This window comes from Diuraphis noxia, unplaced genomic scaffold (genome assembly GCF_037042655.1).
Source record: "Diuraphis noxia isolate RWA-SAM2 unplaced genomic scaffold, SU_Dnox_SAM2 contig0001, whole genome shotgun sequence".
Classification (NCBI taxonomy): Eukaryota; Metazoa; Arthropoda; class Insecta; order Hemiptera; family Aphididae; genus Diuraphis; species Diuraphis noxia.
This window is the reverse complement of record NW_028301711.1, coordinates 25,838,980-25,861,950: the sequence shown is the minus strand read 5'-3', so window position 1 is coordinate 25,861,950 and position 22,971 is coordinate 25,838,980. Positions and strand designations below refer to the sequence as shown.

At 25.2% G+C, this 22,971-nt stretch overlaps 2 protein-coding genes and 1 long non-coding RNA gene across 4 annotated transcripts; 1 reads left to right on the top strand and 2 right to left on the bottom strand.

The window, feature by feature from the left end:
* Positions 1–1,551: 1,551 nt before the first annotated feature.
* Positions 1,552–12,467, top strand: Hr78 (Hormone-receptor-like in 78). Of its 2 annotated transcripts, XR_016189566.1 has the most exons (11): positions 1,552–1,840; positions 2,758–2,913; positions 2,995–3,174; positions 3,706–3,939; positions 4,263–4,435; positions 4,535–4,758; positions 4,836–5,004; positions 7,232–7,340; positions 7,426–7,668; positions 7,803–11,055; positions 11,138–12,467. XR_016189566.1 is itself a non-coding variant. In XM_015524134.2 (10 exons), exons 2-10 carry the CDS (start codon positions 2,823–2,825, stop codon positions 7,838–7,840), a joined length of 1,461 nt encoding a protein of 486 aa, XP_015379620.2. In that variant the 5' UTR covers positions 1,552–1,840; positions 2,758–2,822; the 3' UTR covers positions 7,841–12,467. The 2 variants fall into 2 exon arrangements, 1 of the variants encoding a protein (XP_015379620.2); XM_015524134.2 differs by having other exon boundaries at positions 7,803–12,467.
* On the bottom strand, positions 5,580–6,111 carry LOC107173553 (uncharacterized). The gene has a single exon (XM_015524135.2). The coding sequence runs from the start codon at positions 5,952–5,954 to the stop codon at positions 5,580–5,582; it is 375 nt and encodes a 124-aa protein (XP_015379621.2). The 5' UTR covers positions 5,955–6,111.
* A 5,105-nt stretch (positions 12,468–17,572) lies between the features above and the next one.
* On the bottom strand, positions 17,573–22,343 carry LOC149060384 (uncharacterized). The gene is made up of 3 exons (XR_016189980.1): positions 22,236–22,343; positions 21,703–21,788; positions 17,573–17,760 (listed from the first exon to the last, which is right to left on the bottom strand). It is a non-coding gene; the product is annotated as an uncharacterized LOC149060384 (long non-coding RNA).
* Positions 22,344–22,971: the final 628 nt, after the last annotated feature.

Here is a 22,971-nt window from a genome sequence, read left to right as displayed (position 1 = left end):
AACTTAATTCCAAGTGTAAAAAAAACACTGTAAAAACCTATATTATGTATTATGAATTATGATTAACACTGTAGTATGTTTTCATTGTTTTCAGTTTCAACCATTTCGGCTGAATTTTTATGAATACCAACTTGCTGTCCAAATTTAATCTTTATCGTTAAGATGCCTACTGCGGACTGCGGTATTATATAAAGCGAGATGATATTGCTATACAGTCCGTTTTTATTATTAGTACAACTGGCATTGTTAATCCTACGTTTAATTATTTTTATTAATCTGTTAATATTTCAATCTTTGACATTCTACCCTGACGATATTTCCTATTTTTCGACACCTACTTCGACTGTCAGCATTTTACCCTGTTGGTATTATAACTTTCGACGTTTCGTAGATACCACACAAAATAAAGTATATTGTATATTTTTATATTTGAGTTATATATTAATAAATATTTCTATGTAATACCTATTGTAATATTAAATAATTATTCACCAGTTCTAATTTCTAATATTTCTATATAACTCTATGTAAGTATAAAGAAATTAAGTAATTATTACTTATTAGCTTGTATAGTTGTCTCGTATTTAAAAATGCATTATAGTATCTAAACATGCAAAAAATAACAAAAATATGCTATAAAAAACTAGGTAGGTATTATTCTAATTTAGCAACTTATTTTACGATACCCGGTTTTTTCAAAGTATGTTCTATAACGTATTATATAAGAATGTAAAAAAAAGTTCAACATAACTTCCAAAATAATAAATATGGTAACTATGCGAATAATTTTTATGTGCATTATGTAGTATCTAGTTAGCAGTATTTATATACTAAATTCTGATACCGTAAAATATTAAATTCAAGAATAAAGTTTATATTTGCGTTCTATATTAATAAATTGAATGTAAGTAGGTGATGGTGTGATACTAATATTAACTATACTTAAAATCGTAACTGCAGAGTACAGAGCTTTAGAAAAACATATTTTGCTGTGTGTATATGTATATATATATATATATAGTTTGTTATACCTTATACATAATAAATAAAATATAAAGTATAATAATTAAAAAAATGAAATGAAACCTGATAATGGACGAGAGGAAAGAGGAAATGAGAAAGGCTAAATTACAAGTTTATTATGAATATCTATATTAATTTAGATATTTCGTTGATAGTTGATACAGTAAAATATGGTTTAGTATTAATTAAATCTTGAGTTTCTTATTAAGTTTTTGAAAAAAAAAAAACGAAAATGCGACGTTCTTCTTTTTCCTTTTCCTTTTTTTACTTATACCCACTTAAAATGAAACGATAATATTTACGATGTTTTCGATGTTTTAACGTTTCATCGTTTCATCACAGATTATATAATCTGTGGTCTCATCGTTAATCGTTATCGCGGTAGTGAGGCCGCGGCGGCGGCGGCGGCACGTTCCAATTCCGACGCCCGAACGTCACTGATTATCAGCTGATGACCTTATTCGTATCATACGCAGTGACTTTTCCCTTATCACATAATGATTTCCATATCATTGGAAATCGTTCTAGTGTTTAATACATTTCATCATAGCGACTTGCGAGTAAGTTGCGACTCTCCATCGACGTTCTACTGAACGGCGTGTCGCCTGTAAACAACAAGCCAACAAACGACAATCACTTTTGTAGTGCAAGTCGTTTATTATTTTTATTTTTAATGTTTTTGTTTCAACAAATTATCTGCTTTTGTTATTATTTGTGTTTATTTTTTTGATTCTCAATACTTTCTAATGTGTTTGGGTTTACCTTGTAAATTCTTCGTTTACATGGCTGTCGTCTTGAAGGTTCCACAGACCAAGAGGTAGGTATAGACGCCAAAAAACGTTTTAGTTTTTCAGCTCACCATGAACGGCAACAGATTGCTGTGAACGCTTTAGTTATTATTGTGTCCTCATTTCAAATTAAAAAAAAAGAGTAATGGTTGTTGTTTTCTCGGTTGCTATTAACCCCATTCTACAACAATCATAGTTCTGTTTACAGTAAAATGTATTTACTAATGCCCAGTGTCCCTTAAATTATTCTACATAATATCTATACTTTATTACCCACTTGTTTACTTACATTGTTTCTATTTTTCGAAAATGTTATTTCAGTTCAATTGATTTTATTGCACGTTTATACGTATGTATTGATTTAAATTAAATACCTATATATATATTTTTTTTAAATTATGTATGCAAAATATTAGAAGGTATATTAACACATTTGTTTTCTCCTTACAATGACCTACCTAGTTGCGATTATTTTGGTGTTAGAATTACAGTTTTGCCTTTTTATAAATCTCTTTTTATTTGAACTTGAACATTCTTTCAAACACATATCATTTAACACATTTATTTGGTTCTTATATATTTAAAATCTCTTTTAATCAATTATAATTTTCTATTAGAACATATTAGAAAATAATATACATTACATATCAGATAATACCTAGGTAACCTCATGAATTTTTTTTAAAATTTTTATCTAATTGGTACTTATACAAATATTTTATACATAATGCTTACACATCTCTGTTAGATTTCAGTTTTTGGTATTGAAAGTATTTAAAAAGTTTAAATTGCCTGTTAAAATATAAACAATATTGATATTTAATGACCTAATTTTTTTCATTCTTCTCCAGCAATAATAAATAATATAGGTACCAAGTAAAATATTATTAATTTTTAATTTTACATAACCAATAATTAAATAATATATATATTTTTGATTTTACAGCTTATTATTTTAATATAAGGAACTTAAAAAAACAAATATTTAATGTTTTAATTGATTACACAATTATGAATATTGACGACATGATTGGCAATGACAAAATGCATTCCTTTTGTTTACCTGTTGAATCATGTGTGGTATGTGGAGATCGAGCATCAGGTGTGTTAACAAATTCAGTTAAGCTATATTGCTTAAAACAGTAAATATTTTGTGATATTAAAATTGTATTTATATGTTTAGGCCGACATTATGGAGCAATAAGTTGTGAAGGATGTAAAGGTTTCTTTAAAAGATCTATTCGTAAGCAACTAGGCTATCAATGTAGAGGTACTAAAATGTGTGAAGTAACAAAAAATCACCGTAACCGCTGTCAATATTGCAGACTTCAAAAATGCTTGTCTATGGGAATGAGAAGTGATTGTAAGAATACATTTTTATATTAGAGATTAAGAAATAGTCATCTAATATTTCTTTTCAATTTTCAATTTATAAACTATTATTTTTTAGAAGTTATTACTGGAGGTGTGTATTTAATGTCTTAAAAATGTCTAATTAGGGCACATAATTTATAATTCTGTGAAAATATCCACTTTAATGATACATAATATATGTGACAAGAGGTATATAATATCATATATAAATTACAATTGCATAAAAAACAGTCATATACAGTAAAAAAAAGTGTTTTAAATATTTCCATTAGTAAAAAAAATTATATTGTTTATGATTTAAAATAACTTTGTGTCACACTAGTTATGATATATCACTAAATTTCATCAATCATCAATGTAAAAAAAAAAAAAACATATTCACAGCTTAGAAATATTTGGTTTGTATTTTCCATGGTTATACAATATTACTTGATTATAGAATAGTGAACTGTATATTGATTGTTGAAACTAATGAAATAGGTATAATGTAAAAAATATAATTTGTATGTTTTTTTTTTAGCTGTGCAACATGAAAGGAAACCAGTTACAGATAGAATAGAAACCATTCATAATTTGTCAACTAGCCCGGACAATAATAACATTCCTACATTTTCATATGGAAATAATTCATTTATTAAAAATGAAATGCCATTTATTAAAAATGATATGCATTTTATCAAAACAGAAATTCCATATGCAGGAAATCGTTCCGTATATAATGATCAAACAGCATTGAATTTACTACAAACAACAAGTAATTTACTACCTATTAATAAAGTCAGTTAATCTCAGTATCCCTTTACTCATAGACCGGCCCATCCGATACCAAATATATTGATAGTTGCATGGTGCAGTGATGCATATATAGCTAATATATTTTCATTTATATTGTATTGTATCGGAGTAACTTTGTAAATAAAAAGCTCCATCTATCTTAACACAATGAAAACATGAAGAGAGCCAGTCTATTAGTAAAAGGTCTATGATTTAATAACTTAATATATTTATCAGTCTTACGCAAAATATTGAGGTTAATTTTACTGTTAAATCTCACTTACTAATAAAATTTTTTTTTAGATGAAAATGATTCTTCTATCAGAAATCAGAATTATATGGATTATTATATGGCTGAAGATGAAGATTCATCGGTTAGCCGTTCTCCAAATAACGAACAGGACATCAAACCATTTAATCAAGACAACAAAAGCCTATTAGTACTTACATTGGATTCTATGACAAATGTTACACAAGTAATGTATTTATAGCCACTTGTTATCTGGTTGGCTGATTAAAAAATAAATAAAACTATTTATTATTTAATTTAATAAAAATAATATTACTCTATTTAGCAAAACTCTAATGGTACTGATTCATCATATGAGGTTGAAGTGCAGAGTAACGTTTTAGATACTTCGGAAGACGTGATGCCAACTGTTAATGTTAACTTTCCATTTCAATCACCCAGTCCCAAATACGCATACTTAAATCTACATTTTATCTGCGAAAGTGCTTCAAGATTATTGTTTCTGTCAATAAATTGGGTTCAGAACCTTCCAGTTTTTCAGCTGCTAACGTAAGACTTATTATTATTGTTGTTGTCGTAAATAAAAATGTGCAAGAATTTATCAATTAATTTAAATAAATTTTTAGATTTGAAGTACAACTTAGTCTGCTGAAAAATTCCTGGTCACAACTGTTTATTTTGGGTTTAACTCAATGCGCACAAGCATTATCATTGATACCAGTACTTAGTTCTATGATAACTCATTTACAAAATGATGAAATTCACAACTCACCCAACTCCAGTAAAGCTAAAGAGGTAAATAAATAAATTTAATAATTAAAGTAGAACTTGGATAAAAAATACAAACTAATTAAATGGTTTTCCGAGTCACTATGTCACTATTGTTACCATGGTAACTACAGTGGACGCCGCTTATAAGACTCACTTTGGGACCTTCATAAATTGGGTCTTATAAAGTTATAATCAAATGATTCTTATAGGCGAAGTGGAAAAAAAATACAAAATACTTATTTATTTTATTTTATTACATATCTAGCTTTTATTTTAAACGACTTTAATGCATACATATTACTTATTAACTCGAAACTTTATGCGCTAAAAATTACTCAAATATGCGTTAAAATACATCAAAATATGCGGTATGATATGCAGTAAAAAAATAGAAAATATGCAATTTATTGAACGAAATACATTTTACATGCAAAATTTATAATTTAAATTAGGTAACTACTTGAGAAAAAACATTAAATGGGAAAGATATTAACACTGCATCCCTTATGTATAAATTGCTGTGTCATCCTGATGGTATACAATTTGTATCATCATTCATCAAAATTATTTCCTACTAAAAAAGTAAAATCAATTAATATTTAAACAATTAGAGAAGTTGTTTTATTTTTACCTGTGTTGCATTTAATTAAGAGGTGTTTTCTAATGTTCTCGAGTTTAAAAGATCTTCGATTGTCAGTCAAGAGATTTTTGTAAATCGATAAAGATCTCTCCACATCAACTGATGTAATTGGAGCATACTTGTAGAAACTTAGATCATTTGTGGTAAGATATTCAAGTAGACCATCAATATTCTCTACAAAGTATTTTTGATATCTGTTTAGTATTTTTAATCCGTTGTTTTTGTTTAAAACTGTTTTATATTTCTTAAATACTTTTTGCCCATCATTACCCTGAGCCAATTGTAACTGTACTTGAACTTTTTGGAGAATATCTAAAGATTCAAACAAAGGCATTTTTTTTTTTGTAATTTTAAAATCGAATCTGAAATTACTTTGAAATTTGATTTTATGTACACCAGATTATTTTTGATACTATTTTTTACCAAATTTTTTTTTGCTATTTTTATACATAATGCATCTTCTGAGTCTAACATTTCCACAATTTCACAAATTTGTTCTTAATATTCACAATAATAAATACTACCATTTAGCCACGTGCCCCAACGTGTAATGACTGGCTCTGGTGGTAAGGGGATATTCGGGGCATGTGTCATGAATTTATTTTGGTTGTTATATATCTAATATTTTTTTTTTAAACTATAAATTTCTAAAAAAAAAAATTGTTTTCGTTAAATCTATGAAATACGCATAAAAATGTTCTTAAACCTAAGCTATGCGTATTTGTACAATAAATAACGAAATATGCAAAATTATGCAACAAAAATTCTGTATTTAAATTATGCGTACGATGAATCGAATTTGCATTGAATCAGAATTTCAATATGCACTTTCTAGATAAATATGCAAATACCTAAAGTTCCGAGCCTTGCTTATTAGTGAATAAATGAAAAAATTATAATTAAAATTGTACATACACACATTTTAAAGCATAAATCGAAACCAGTAATAATCAACAAAAATATGTTATTTTTTAAAACAAATTTATTTCTAAATTTTTATCAAAAATATTTATTTTCTACATTTTTTTTTTTTACAAAATTTGAATCTTATAACTGAATTTGTTATAATGTTTTTGGATATGTCCGGACCGTTCTTGACGATTTTAAGTCAATTAAGTGACTAAACCTTATATCTGTGAGTCTTATAAGTGGTGTCCACTGTATTTCCATAAGTTTTCTGCATTTTCTATGACTAAATAAATAGGGTATTATTAAAACTGTGATCATACCAATTTTGTCATGTATTTTAGCGTTTTAGCAAAAATTCTACTACACATGATAATATTATGTATCTCATGAATTAGTCTTACAGACAAGTGATCGATTCAAGCAATTTGAAATATCTATAAAATCAATGATTGAGTTAAAAGTGGTACATTATAAATGTATAATTAAATTGAAATTAACATAAAACTTATAAGCTACTTAAATAATAGTACTTATTAGTTATTTATAAGGAGGTATTTGCAAAAAAAAAAATATATGTCACAAAACACTGACATGACTTGAATGCTTTTAGAAAGTTTTCAAATAAGTAATGACATATTAAAATTGAAAGTATAACTTTTTAGTTATATTTAAAAAATATTACTAATGCATATGTATTTTTAGCTCATTGATTACCTCAATAGAATACAAGATTATATTACTGAAATGGAAAATATTGAAGTGAATGAAGTGGAATATGCATATTTAAAATTAATATCTTTATTTAACAGTGGTAAATCCTAAATATTGAATTATAAATAAATAATCTTAAATTAAAATATTGCAGATAATATTGAATATCCATATTTTGTTTACAGATAATCCTTCTGAAAGACAACAGTTATACAAACTACAAGAAAAAGCTGTCAAAGAATTGAAACAACATTTAATTAAAGAATGTAACGATGAACACCGTATAGCCATATTACTGTTACGACTTCCAACTTTACGATCATTACAACCTAATATCATAGAAGAAATATTCTTTTCTAGTTTGTTGGGTAGTTTTCAAATTGATGCAGTTATACCTCAAATTTTAAAATTAAAATGTTCGACTACAGGTAAAATAATATAATATAATATTAAATTAAATTAAAATAATCATACATTTAATTTGTAAATTCCTAGAAATTAAAAATCTCGAATAATTATTGATGTAACATTTCATTATAATGTATTTTATGTTTTTTTTCAGAATATGAAGATTTTGTTTCAAAAAACTTTATATCATAATAATTATGCTTAATCATATATATGGTTAATATTTCCATTATATGTATTTAAATTTCAGTTTTATCTGGGCTAGTAAAATATTCATAAAATAGTTTTAGTAATGTCTCTATTTTCATGATTTTATTTTAAAGGAAATTAAGATTATAAATCTTTTGGTTTTTCTTAATACCTCACTATTTTATCTGAATTAATAACAGTAGTGAAAAACCAGACATTTGATAAAACATAAGTTTTTTAAATATTGTTTAATATCTAAAAAATAGTGTTTCAGATAATATGTCAACAATTATTCTCTACCTTGCTAATTGCTTTGAATATTAAATATTGTAATCGTTATAGGTTAAAAATAAAATATTAAAAATAGTTGGTAGAATGTTGTTTTCGTTTGTGTTGTCTTTGTCTTATAAACAGACCAAATAGTAAATTTGCATTCATGGTTCCAATTTTGTGATGTTAGCTTTAAACATTTATTCAATGATATTATATAACTATAATCATCTCATATTTTCTATTTTCTTAAAACTGTATATACTTAACTAATAGTTAAAAGTTAATAAATATAAATGTTTAAACTTTTCAATATACAAAAATAAATTAATGTTGTGTTAATTTTGACAGTTTAATATTAATTATTTAATAATTGTATTATGGATAATAAAATATACATAATATCTCTTGATACCGAACAAAAGATCCATTTTATTAGAAATTATTAAATTTGTAACGTATACAACAATAGATACAAAAATTGTTTTTACTAATAAAAAAAAAATGGCCTTTATTGTAAATTTACTGATAAATCTACTTATATTTTTTAAATGTAAATTCTCCATCTCTGTATTAAAACAAATTATGATTATTAATATAAAGTTTTTATATTTTATATTCACATCAAACATAACTGGCTTAAAAATTAAAATTTTATGAAAACAAGATAGATAATATAATTCTTATAAGCTAAAACCACATAATCATAACTGCTGGAATCAATCTTGCTATGTTGTGCATTTGTAAAATAAAAGACAACACACGAGTAGACGTTCTTTTAAATCAAAAATTATAATCATAGCACTTATTTCACACTATAAAAATAACTTTATTATTGTTTGAGAAATTTCTATTGTGATAATTAGGTATAGTTTATGAAGTGTAATTAGGTCTTAGGTCTTAGTAGACAATAGACATGGTGTGTCATGTTGGTAGGTGTTTATGAATATTCGCTCATCAGAAAACAAACATTAATTGGGAGGTTATTATACCATCACTAGTTACAATAATTGGTCTGTTTATTCTGCTGTCATAACTTCAAAATAATTGTCTGTGAGTAATTATGCATAATATTCTCTTTTAATTAATTATTCAGAAGAGAGGGGAGTAAACTGAATTTTTGTTTTAATAAGTTCTTTATGTTTATAAATAAGTTTTAATAGAATATCAATATTTATTTTATTTATATACATATAAAATAATTCTGGAATGATTAAAAGTAATTAAATAACTAGTTTAAATTTAAAAATGAACTAAAAATTACATGTGTACGAAAGTAAAATTGATAATTTATAAATAATAAACAGCAAAATGAAGTAGTAAGAGTAGTGGTATATCATGTATACTAGTAAATTTATTTAAGCTAAAAATATATTTTTAAATTCCTTTTAATAATTGAATTTTAATTTATAATTTGATGTATCAGTCTTCCAAAAAGTTGATGATTTCTTAATTCCAAATGTATATTTATTTTGGATATTATTATAAATAATTTATAAGTTTGTGGATATTTTGATTCATAATTCAATGTAGATAATATGTAAATATTTTAAAGGCGTGTAGAAATATATATTATAGATTATAGTTAATGTCTTTATCCAATTTTTGATACTAATACAGTAATATTTTAAGTTTATATTTTGATTATACTCACAATACTTGCTTTATTTTTTAAATCACAATAATGTTTAAATATAAATATTAAAGAAGCTTGTTTATTCAGATATACTAGATGTGTCAATGAAATTGTATCAAAGGAGTTAACAATATTGAAATATTAAACTGAAATATATTATGCTCATCATTTTGATATCAAAGATAATTATCAGATATTTTATCAAAATCTTTTTATACATTTCTTTAAGACTTCTTAAATAAAAAGCTTTTTTATATCAGCTTAAAAAAAATTTATCAAATTATAAATTCATTAAAAATGTAAATTTGGAAATTTTAAAGAATGAAAAATATTTTTCTGAATACCTTATTGGTCAAAAAAAAAAAAAAAAAAAAAAAATACTAAAGGCTTCAACAGATTTACTGTAATTTTTTTAGCTAAATCAATACATTTTTATTGTTACATATATACAATAAAATTACTTATCAGACTATATCTGGATATATACAAGTTTCTATATTAATAATAAAATAATAATATAATATTTGAAAAAATTGATCTTTGTTGAGGACTATTTTGTTTGTGCAATTAAGCTGGGTTAGCTATAAAAATAATGAAATTATACTTTTAGTTTTATATTTGTTTGATGTATTTATCAAATACTTGATACATCAAATATTGCAAGGAAATAAAAATAAAAATATTTTTTTAATTTTTTACTATTTCTATCAATATTATTTTAATTTAATTCTATATTTAAAAATTTGTTTTGCTTTTATTGGTTGGGCTTCCTCTAGAGTTAATATTTGACTTTCACATAATTCTACTAATTATTATATCAACATAATATTACAATAAACCGCGCTTTCTAAAAAATTTTTTTTTGTATGCAATTAAAATGGGTAATTTAATTCATTTTTTAATGTGTTTAAAAATAGCAATCATTAATTTATTGACAATAATTATATTTTCTTTTTAAATATCATATTGATTATAACTGTATAATTTTAACTTTTTTAAATATTCTTAACTTACTTTTCGTATTTAATTAATTACTTATATTGTTTGAGAAATTTGTTATTCTAGAGAAATAATTATTAGTACAAATTTTAAATAGCATACATTTGTATGTATAATACATTTTTAAAACTTCATATTTTAAATTGGTCTTTTTCACATTTCCTAGATTAGGAAGAATTTCCTATTATATAATATATTGATTTATAATATATGTATAATGTATATTGTTTATTTTTAGCTAATTATACCTAACAGTTTCATCAACTTTCATGTATACAATTTGGCTTGGGATTTTGTCATGATATTCATTAAAGTATTCTGAAAATATAAAAATAATTATGCTTATAATTATATATAAATTATAAGTAATTTACATATTATACTTTTTTTTACAGGGTAAAATACTCTTATAAAACCCTATAGGTCAATCAGTTCACTTTTATATTACCCCAGGGTTAGAAATCAAGACAATAAACATAACACTACATTTGTGTTGATATAATATTATTGGATTAAATAATAAATTAGATATCCAGTTTAAGTATTTTCTGTTAGTAATATATTATTATATTATACGAGTAAACTATACATTAAATTTAAAAAATGTATTGTTTTTTTTTTTTTTTTTTTTTGTAATATTAATTTTAAGCATAAGTACTATAAGTTAACTATATTTTAACTAAAGTACCTATGCATAGTGATAATCAATAACATTTGACAATAAAATGCTGTGTTTTAAAATATGTAATTAAAATTTAAGGTAACCATTGTATTATAATTTTACTCCACTGTTCTTTAAAATTAAAATAACTTCTTAGGTGTTTTATTAGATTTTAATAATTATATAAGATACTGTACATAGTGATTAGTGAGTATAGCACACAAAGTTATGTTCAAAATATGTTTTTAAATGGAGACAGTCCGACATAATTAACATTTCACTATTGCCGTTATATTGCAACTTTGAAATTGGTTTGTTTATTCACTACAAATGTGATATATTAGAGTATTATGCAAGGCAAAATAAGTTTGGCTAGAATATTATGAATATTTATGTTATTTTTATTTTGTCCTAATTATGGTGTAAAATCAGTGGCAAAGATGATAATTTTTTTTCTGATAGTGATTATTGATTATGTTATATATATATAATTATAAAATTACAATTATTATTCCTTCAGTTTAATAATACTTTACTTTAATAAATTATTTAAGTAGCAACATAAATTCTATTTTACCTATCCTGTTTACTTTGCCCAATGGAAGGAATCAACTTTAACATACTTATCAATTCTATCACCTATACTTATAATTCTCTTAGTTGCTGGTTTTGCTAATAGTGATATTCTAAGATTGTAATTTGTTACAACTTTACAAGAAATAGATATGGGAATAAATTACAGTAATCTTATTATAACATTCATTATAATAGTATGATTTAGATTTTAATTTTAAGTATCACAATCACTATTTTTATTATTATTTGTTGAAGTTTGTTTTGTTTTATTTTTATTTTGAATGAAAAAATTATTTTCGATTGTTACCATTGAGGTTTAATTTATACTTAGCAAAATGCAATCAATGTTGTTCTGATTTAAAATTTGCTTTATATTAATTAAGTAGTTTTTTTTTTTTATGAAACATTGAAGCCTATTATGTTTTATGTACCTTTACTACAGTTTTAGTCATATAAATAAAGTTACAACTATATAATTGTTTGTTAAATTGTTGATTCTCTTATGCTAACCAACAAAAATCCAATCTTATTCCAGACCCAAAACATGATTTTTTTTTGTTACTAAAACAATTAAACATATTTAGATCTTACTTAACTACTATTATAGGTGAAAGATTTTAGGTTACCTCACTACCAAAAATAATATAAACTGAATGTATAAATATATACCCAGAAAACTGCCTATATTTTTGAAAATTTAAAATTTATCGGGAACCTTAAACTAAATGTTAAAGGTTTATACTGTTATTATTTATAAAATTAAAAACATTAATAATAAAAAAAAAAAACTATATAATTTCAAATGTATTATAGCTCTAAAAGTGCTAAAATATTTTTTAAATTAATCCATGTCTAGAATAATTATATAAGGGTTTGATTAAATTTCTGAGTATCTACAGCTATTAAGGAAAAAACATACAAATTTGGAAGTATTTGAAAATATCTATAAAATACATATTTAAAGTATTTTTATTTATACTTGGATACTTTAAAAAAGTATATTTTACAAAATTGGATGCTCGTTATAAATAAATAACATCAGGTTAATACCTGAGGGCCCAGGCAGGAATTTTTTTGGCGGCCCAATAATTTAAAAAATGAAACCAAATATCAAAATAAGGAAAGAAAAGTGCCTATAATTTTTTTGGAATACATTTTTTAGTTCATGAAAATATTTAAATTTATCTTTATTAAAACTCAGTTTTTTAAATTTTGTATTATCAAGTAGATAATGTTAAATAGTAAAATGTATACTGATATATACATTAATAAATTATTGAAGTAGCCTTTTTAATTCCATTGATGATTTGGAAATTTCATTTATTATAATAATTATCTTCTTTATTTATTTTTTTAGTTAGATCTTTTTCTATGGGTAATAGCATTAATGGAGTAAGAATATTTTGAGAATGTGTTTATATCAGTCTATTATTAATAATTTTTAATTTAGAAAATACTCTTTCACATTTTACTTGTGTTAATGGTAATATTAAAGCACATTTGAAAACAATATATAAATTATTGAAAAGACCAGACTGTTTTTATAATTCCACTCTTAATATATGCACATATTACACTTATCACAATGAATGGATTCATAGTTAACTTCTGATTCAGATTCTGAATTAATCATTATTTCATTTTTTTCCCCTTGTTCCGATATATTAATCTGGTGTTCTGGAATAATGGTATACTATGATAGTAATTTGTAAATTATTTTAATACCAAGAGTACTGTGCTTCTTTCAACATAAGCTAATTTTTTTTTTTTTTGATTAAATACATTATCTGGAATTTCATTAATAGTTTGTAAATCACAATATTTTTTTGGATCCAACCAGCCACAGTCTTTCATTCATTGTTCATTTGGTATAAATCTTTCAGAAATAATAATTTCTAAATTATCAATGATGGAAAATACTATATATTTGAATTGATTAAATGATGTCATATTTCTTTACTCATCTGTTGCTGTTTGACCAGGAAGTATCTTTTTCTGTGAAACTCTTTTTTCAATAAAATCCTCATCAATATTTATTAATAATTCTTTAATTTTTTTAATATATTCTTGGGATCTTTTATATAAATATAAAACATGTTCATAATTTCTAAGTTTTTTTATTTTTATTTTTTACATTATACTAATCATTGATCATGCTTTTAGGTCATCCAAAGATTTTGATTGTAAATAAATTTATACTGGTGTGGCAATAGAATATATATCAAGAAGAACAAACGATATAAGTATAGTCATAAAAAGTGACAATTTTTCAATTAGAGTTCTTGCCATAAACTTGGTAGACAAATTGAAATTGCCGTTATTTATTTCTATTAAAAATTGTAATAATCTAATTAATTTACTTTCTTTCAACAGGTCAGTTTTAGTCGTGAATTCTTTATCTATGATAGAAGACAAGGCCTTTTCTTTACTCCACCATCTAGTTGTGCAAATTTTTTGGAGTCTATATAATTTATTACGTCCTGAATGGTTTTTTCCAGTTACAGATTTCCAAACTTCCATTCTTTTATAAGAATCTGATAAGAAAACTGCTGTTGTGATTTATTTAACTATGCTGTATAGTGTATTATGGGGCAACCGCAACACAGTACAAAGACCCACAAACTATAATACGGCAAGGGCCCAGGCAGGAATCCCGGCCCTCAGGCCCTGGTCAGACCGACCTTGAACATAATTAAGTAGGTATATTACATATATTGAGATAAGGGTGGTATTGGTATATCTAGATTCAAGAGTACCTGAATTGTATGGTTTTTAATTGACTAAATCCAGCATCTGCATTTCCTATGATTCTACTATAATTGCGGCGTTTAAACTTTAATTTCATAATGATTTCTGTTTATAATTTATTTTACCTCAGAATGAATAATAAATTGTTTGTTTTACAGAACACATGTACATATGTGTTTACAAAACTGAACATAATGTATTTCATTGATACAAATTGTTTTGAAAAAGCAATCAAAGTGCTTGTCATAATTCATCAGCATCAGCTATTTTTGAAAAAATTTAATTAATTTAAATATATTAATTACCTATTTGTTGACCAAATAATTTAAGCAGAATAACCTGAATAAGTTGATTAATTTTTATAAGTGAGGTATCACCGCCTTATCATGTCTCACTATAGTTATTTTGCAGTGTGAGAGCTGTAGGTGTGTTTACTGTAAACAATTGTAATAAGAAATTTGATTATAATAATTTATATTAAATAGGTAATAACAATGTTTTTTTAGTCTGTACTTATATAACAATTATATATATTAAGATTAGGCTAACCAGATTAAGTATAAAAATATACCTATTAAAGAATTCATACATACAGGGCTTGATCTATATTCAGTTGTAACTTGAGACAGTTTTCAAAAACTTTTATGTTTTTTTTTAATATACTAAGATTTGATTTTAAAATTCACATATTAAAACAATAAATTAATATAACATTGTAACTAGTAACTACTACTTAACTGTTAACTACACGAGTTGATGTTTACAAAGCATGTCTGTGCAACAATATCTTCTTTATTTTTAATTTGCATTTTATCATAGAAGAATTATAGCAAAGCGATTACAAAGTGCAACAATATCAATACAATTATTTTTAAAATTTAAATTGCTAAGAATTGAAACTTCAATAAGTACAAGATTTCACACAAGATATGTGATTGAAATTAAAATAACAACTTTCCTTATGTCAATATTTAATTTCTATTATTTAGTTAATTACTATTTTTGATATCAATTGTATGGATAGCAGCTATAGAGACGTACTAAAATGTGCTTTACCAATATTTCCATAAATTACCTACATCTACCTAGTACCTATTTATCATTAAAATAAATTTAAGAACACAAAATCAATTTTGTTAGGTTATTATAATGTTATATAACTATGGCTTTTGCCATCATTTATATAAGTATTATCCACATATTATGCCTATACCTACTCTAATAGTTTCAAGTACTCACTAAAATTGTTTTTAAAATAAATAACAAAAAAATACTTAAAATCATCATTCTTAGTTTTAGTATGTAATTTCATCCAATTTTAAAATAAAAATAATTTTAAAAAAACTTTGTTTGTATATTTTTATAGACCTTTTGATTACAGAAAGAACAACTTACTATAATATGTGTGGGAAATTGTTTCAATGTTTAATCCTTAGATGTACCTACACACTAAAAATGTTTTACCTTTTACACCAAAATAATTAAAATTTTGTTTTCTAACTTCAGATCTTCATAAAAAATTAATGTCGAAATGACTTATAAAAGGTCTATCGCAGCTACTTAAGGTCTAAGGATAATATAGAAGTATTATTTGATTTATTTTATTAGAATCAATTGTTTGATATTTTTATAATTGGTTCATTATCTGTTTTATTATTTATATAAGTATTTTCAGACGTTTTATCATGTAATAAAATATTTTCATTCATTTAATTTGTTTTATTCGCTGATTTAATGATTTGATTAGGTACCCAAAAATCCATGTTATGTGTAAAAAAAAAAACTAAAACTTATGAAAATGTGCTCATTCAGTTTGTCTTGAAGAATAAAGCAGTGTTTGCAATTAATTGACAATTGAGATACTGCATATTTTCTAAGTAAACGGTAAACTGATTTTTCTATGCATAAACTGCGTGTTCAACTATATAGGCTATAATCATCGGCTGACCCAGAAGACCAAAGAGGGGTTTGGGAAGTCAGAAGACATTTTTTTAAATGACAAATTACATTACATTTTTTATTTGAAAAAAAAATTAAAAATGTATTATAATGTAATATGTATAAACGTTAAAATGTTCATAAAGACGTGAAGACTGAGTGTTGGAAGTATAAATAACGCGTATGAAATCGTGCTTAAACTCGCGAACTTAAATAATACGTACCTATTTAAATTGAAAAACAAGTATATAATACGCTAATTATTAGCGTATACGGCTTATGACATATACGATGTGTGCGCTGGTTTTTATCAGCATTTTTATTCAAATAGGTACTATAGAAAAATATAAAATATGTGGTCTTAGAGAAACGTAACAATATGAATTAAGAAGAATTCAATTTAAAAACGACAAAACATTATTCAGGAAATAAGTAAAATTTATTTATGGAAACAACACACGGTGGGATTCCAAATTCAAATAGCTAATAGGGGATGCCGGATAGGCCTCTAAAACTAATAATTCTATTATATTTCAAACCATTTAACCAATTTTTAATAATAATTGAATATAGATTAAAATATATAGGCCTTATAACAATAATTTTACTTTCTTTACAATAAATAATAATAATACATTATTTAAAAATTGATTTGAATTTTGAATAACCTTTAAAAAGCTGAGGTTATAATCGTAAATATTGCTTCGAAAGTAATCTTTCCACTTGACTTATTTTATATAATATCACAGACGACAGTGTTGTAAGTCGTGGACGAAAACAGTATATTTTTAAATAATATAACAATAATAATATTATATCGTATAATATTATAAACAACACGGCGACGGCGGCCGGCAGACGGCAGCGTAGTAATTCCTATTTATATAAATACCTACTGTTCCGTATGTTTCTTAGAAAATCAAAATATAATTTTAGGTATGATTATTATCGTATTGACGTATTGTTTATGATATTTTCGGCCCCATAATTCGTTTGTTCGACCGGACCATCGGGAAATTTCCCGATCTTCCGATCTGCCAGTCAGCCCTTGTGTGTCCTTGCGGCTGGCGGCTCTGTCGCTCTGATACTAATAACCTGTAATGAATAATCTAAAATGCATAAACAAAAAAAAGAATGAAGTTTGTGATTTCAAGATGAATAACGAAGATAATAAATAAACAAAATAAATCGAAATAATTTTTCCCAACATTTCAATTTTTGGAGGGTACTGTATCTAAGTTTAAGGGTATCTAAGTTACTGCTCGTACTACTCGTTCCGGAGTGTGTTCCACTTACACTGGATTTACGCTACGGACTCCGTGTACCAGGGTCGGATGCATTCTCGCTACTATTCTTCGATCTCGGTGACGGCGCGGCGGCGGCAGTGGTCGTAGCCACTCATTCGGCGGCCATCACGTCACAGCATACACTCCTGGTACATGTGTTCTAGATCTACCTCCATCATGATTCCTACAATGTCCCTATAACATCTCTAAAACGTCTCTATAACGTTTCTACAACGTTGAATGACATACTTAACTGAGTAAAAAAACAGACGTTGTTTTTAGCAACTTTTATCATCCAAATTACGCTCATCATTACGATGTAAAATTATATAATATACCTTATTAAATGGTACTTTCAATTATTATAAATAATTTAATTTGCATATTATAAATCGTGGGAGTAATTATAGCCAAATCTACGTCTACTAGGTACCTAACTTATAGGTACATGCGAATACAATTCAAAAGTGGGTAATAACAATAAGCTCTGTTGTACAGTGGAGGAGTCACTTAAGGATGTGTTAACTTTTATTTATGATGAATTTTATAATACTATTATACATAAAAAATATTTATAAAAAAAAATAACGCGTATGTATTTCTAAATTATTTAGAATTGTATTATTATATTTAATATTATATATTATATTATTTTTATATTATATTTTATTATTTATTATTATATTTTATTATTTATTTTTATTTTTTCTTATTTTTAAATAATAATTTGTAACAACATAAAATGAAGAACCAATTATATTATTTTTTCAAGTATTTTGAGTTTTGTCAGAAAAAATTATATAACTTTTTAAGCATCTACGGTTATTCGTTTTAGAATAACAACAAAATAAGAAAATCGTTCCACTGCACTTATCATTTGGAAACGTCTCGTATGTTGGTGTCTTTATTATATTATTAACTAACATCATATAGACTATTGGTATCTTTTGTATAATGACAAGTAGACAAAAGAGCTATAGAGTATATACTCTGTTTGCCGAGAGACCAGGACCGTTTCACACATACGAGATACGACTGAGACTGACAGTGGCGGCAGGAACAGTTACGAGTTGTATTGGGTTTCTAATTGAATTTATAAAATATCCTCTAAGTTTGTTTCTTTTTGAAAGTGGAATTTTTGATTTTGCAGCATATCTTGGACTCATTTTAAAACAATAATTAAATAATGTTGTCTAAAAAAAACTAAACTTGACGGGATGTTTGTCGACTGTCGAATGATAATGCTAACATTCAATAGCAGAGGATAATAATATAGAAAAACAAATATTATACCTATCATACCTATATATCTAAGAAACATTAAGATATAATTAAATCTAAATATATGCATTTACTATTAGGTATTATTTTCAAATTACAAAATCGATGCGGTATCTGATATTTTCTAGGAACGCAACGGCGCGAGGCGCGACACGGCGGTAATATATATTTTGATACTTACGTAGAGATACCGACAATCTTGCACGCACTCGCACGCACATGTCAGAAATTAATTTTGTGATCGCGAAAAAATTCTGTTTTTTAATGCAAACAGACAATTCTAAATCCAATAATACGCCGAAACGACTAGGTACCTCAATTTGCATCCTGACAAAATATTCTTATATTCCAAAACATGTACGAGGGATCTATCGAGGCACATTTTTATGATTTTATTTAGTTGATTAAATATTGAAATTTGAAATTTTTCAACATTTCGAAAATTTCAACAGCGTTTATTGCAATCTAAATTAAAAAATTTTTAAATGTGGCCAGATCGATCTCTTCTACATATTATGGAGAATTCGAATATTTTTTCAAAATGAAAATCTTGATAAATGTTGATACGTATCGTTGGAATTAGAAACAGTAGTTTTTCACAAAGAAAATGCTCATTTATGAGGCCCCTTAATGGATATTAATTATTTATGTAGAAAAAAACATATTTTATTGTTTTAAATAAAAACGAAATTCATCTACATTATTATACCGATTAATTGCTACATTTTAGTGGTATCGAGTACTTTTTAGGAAATCGATTAGATATGGTATTGGATGGTCAACATTTGTGGTTCTTTGTATTTTAGAATACGTACAATTACGGGCAACGGTCCATATAAAAAAAAACCTTTATGATCATAAATAATTTAAATAAGTTTATTTAATTATTTAATTAAGTAAATAAAATTTATAATGTTTGTTGTTTTTTGGGTTGTAAAGTTTAACCACAAAAATTGGTGACATTTTAAAAAGAATTAAAAAGGTAATAAACAATAAGAATAGTGTATGGGATTTCTGTAGGAAAAAAAAAACATGAACAATTTTTCTTTATTAAGTAAAATTTTATTTTTTTATAGTTATAAACTTATTCCTTATAATGTGGTAATAATAATAACACGTTGGGTTGATTTTATGAAATAATTTAGTTATTTCGAATTGTTGAACCATATTAGTTTATAGTTAATGATAACCTATAGTGATTCGATGTTTGTTTTAAACTCAACAAGTAACCTAACCGTCACAATACATAGTTTTTTATATGGAAAAATACTTTGACGTGGCCTCCTTGGAATTTTTATACCTACTAATAGTCTGATGCACGCTGAACAGTGGACACTATTAATTGTGTCGATAGATGCCGATTTACGACAATTTCCAAAGACTATCGTTTTAATGGGCGACATGCTTAAGATGAAAATATTTTTTTACATTTTATTCATCTATACATACATAATAAAAAACCAGTCGGGGTTTGGACAATTTTGTTGTGTAAAACTGATGATAATGGAATATGTAATGATACCTAATAATAAAAAAATTAATGAATAACTTAAGGTTTTTCTATATAATGAAATTTGTAATGCCTACCTAAAGTAGATAATGTTTATTATTATTATGTTGAACTGAATTAATTTTAAGTGACGCCCATATTGCACTATTATACGCATACGCATAAAATATGGACTATGGACATTACGAGTGTGTATTACGTATATAGGTACCTATATTCTGAATTTAGATAATCTTAGTCTATAGGAAATTCATAATATTTTTATCAAAACTTGTTCATTTGATTAAGCGGTAATGGCTTTTTCACACTTTGAAATTACATTTTATTATATGAACGTTTTGTGACGTTATCACGAAGTGGGAGAAATAAATTTTATTTCAATTGGAATATTATCCCTCAATACTACTGTTTTATCCGAGATTCTTTGGTATCAGGTAATCGTACGATTTAAACCAAGTTTTTGTGGAATTATCTGAGTATCTATCGGTAATTGTGTATAAAAATAATATAAAAGTAGCTTGATATAATTTATAACTTGTACATTGTATTAATTGGTTTGTAAATCGAACAGGTAATTCAAGATAAAATATCAAATAATTTAATTTAATACTTAATTAAATAAATATTTAATTATATTATATTATATCATTTATACCAATCAACTATTGTATGTAACAATAGTATCACACAATGTAAAAAAATGAATTCCACCCATTTCATAAAAAGGTTAAAAAATTGTATAGTAAATATTTTTTATTACAAATTGAATAATACAAAAATATATACAGTATGATGCATACTATACGTCCAATTGTACATCATTAGTACAACTCCCCCCCCCCACATCATAATTTTGGCCCTGGTACAGAGCTTAATCCGGGGGCGTATATCGATTGTGTTGTGCCGAAACTACCTTTTTACCTTAAATTGTCCTGTATTGACTGTATTGTAAATTTTTACCTGTATTGATTCCGCCGGCTATCGACTCCGCCGAACTTAATTGCATATTTGCATCGGTTTTCATATAATATCTTAATCAATATAACCTATAAAATTGCAGATATATTTTGTTACACGTAGGTACATTTATATTATTAGAAATGCATAATATTAGGGAATGCTCAATTCAACAAAGCACATTCTAATATATTTTTATTTACGCATGTATTAAATTTAAAGATTAAAATCGATACATATATAACAATAAGAGGGTTCGATAATAATAATATAAGTAAAAATAAAAATAATGAAAGAAAAGATAAAGAACATTTTTGAAGAATATTTAAAAAAAAAATTGATAGATTTAAGTATATAAAACTTGCATCAAAGCACTATTCTGAAAAATAAATCAATTAATATAATTATTATTACATTTTAATTACTATTAACTATTATTTATTTTATTTGTACTAAATTATTTTTGCTGTTTTGGCGTTAGCTAAATAAATTTAAAAACAAATTATTATTTTACTATTTTAATAAATTTTACTTACGAGAATGTTTGAATTGTTTTTTGAAATGTTTATATTTAAATTTAAAAAAAATATGATAAACTGGGTGATCTTATGCCTACACTATTGATTAAAAAAAATACATTCAGTGGAATCAACATAAACAAATATCCACCGAAATTGATAGCCGGCGGAATCAATAAATAAAAATGCAAGTGTCCCGCTCAATGTAATAATAATAATATTATTATTATGTAATTTTTATATTTAAACTCAACCACCACTGTGAACCTGAATTGTCCTTGTACGTCTTGTTTCATATATACACTATTATTATACAGGTATGGCATATTATATTTGTATAGTCTAATATTAGATATAAGTCCATCGAATATGAGTTAAAATAATGTTCAACACGTTTTACGTGGAGTGCAACTACGTCACATTTTAGACAATATTTCCATATTATTAATTATTTAATTAATATATTTTAATATTGGGTGGTGTCCACGCGCATACAATATAAATACTAGCTTGTACCTATATCATGTCCGGCAACGCCTAATTTTGTGTCTGCGTTTTACAATCGTTATTATATTTTATTTATTTGCTTAAACAATATTATTAAACTGTTGTACAGTGTGACTGGTGCCCTCCTCGACCTATACGATCAATGTCCAAGGTCATTGTCATGTCATAAGCATAATATAAATATATAATGTGTATATTGTATAGGTATGCATGATCCGGATTTTGTCCTTTCGGCAGGCAACGCCCT

What these genes read in the sequence shown, in the direction of transcription:
- LOC107173553 (XM_015524135.2), bottom strand. Translation starts at nt 5,954, where the DNA reads ATGCCTTTGTTTGAATCTTTAGATATTCTCCAAAAAGTTCAAGTACAG.
- Hr78 (XM_015524134.2), top strand. Translation starts at nt 2,823, where the DNA reads ATGAATATTGACGACATGATTGGCAATGACAAAATGCATTCCTTTTGT. An exon ending in TATGGGAATGAGAAGTGATT is followed by an intron (nt 3,175 to 3,705) that starts GTAAGAATACAT and finishes TTTTTTTTTTAG; the next exon opens with CTGTGCAACATGAAAGGAAA. An exon ending in CTATGACAAATGTTACACAA is followed by an intron (nt 4,436 to 4,534) that starts GTAATGTATTTA and finishes TACTCTATTTAG; the next exon opens with CAAAACTCTAATGGTACTGA.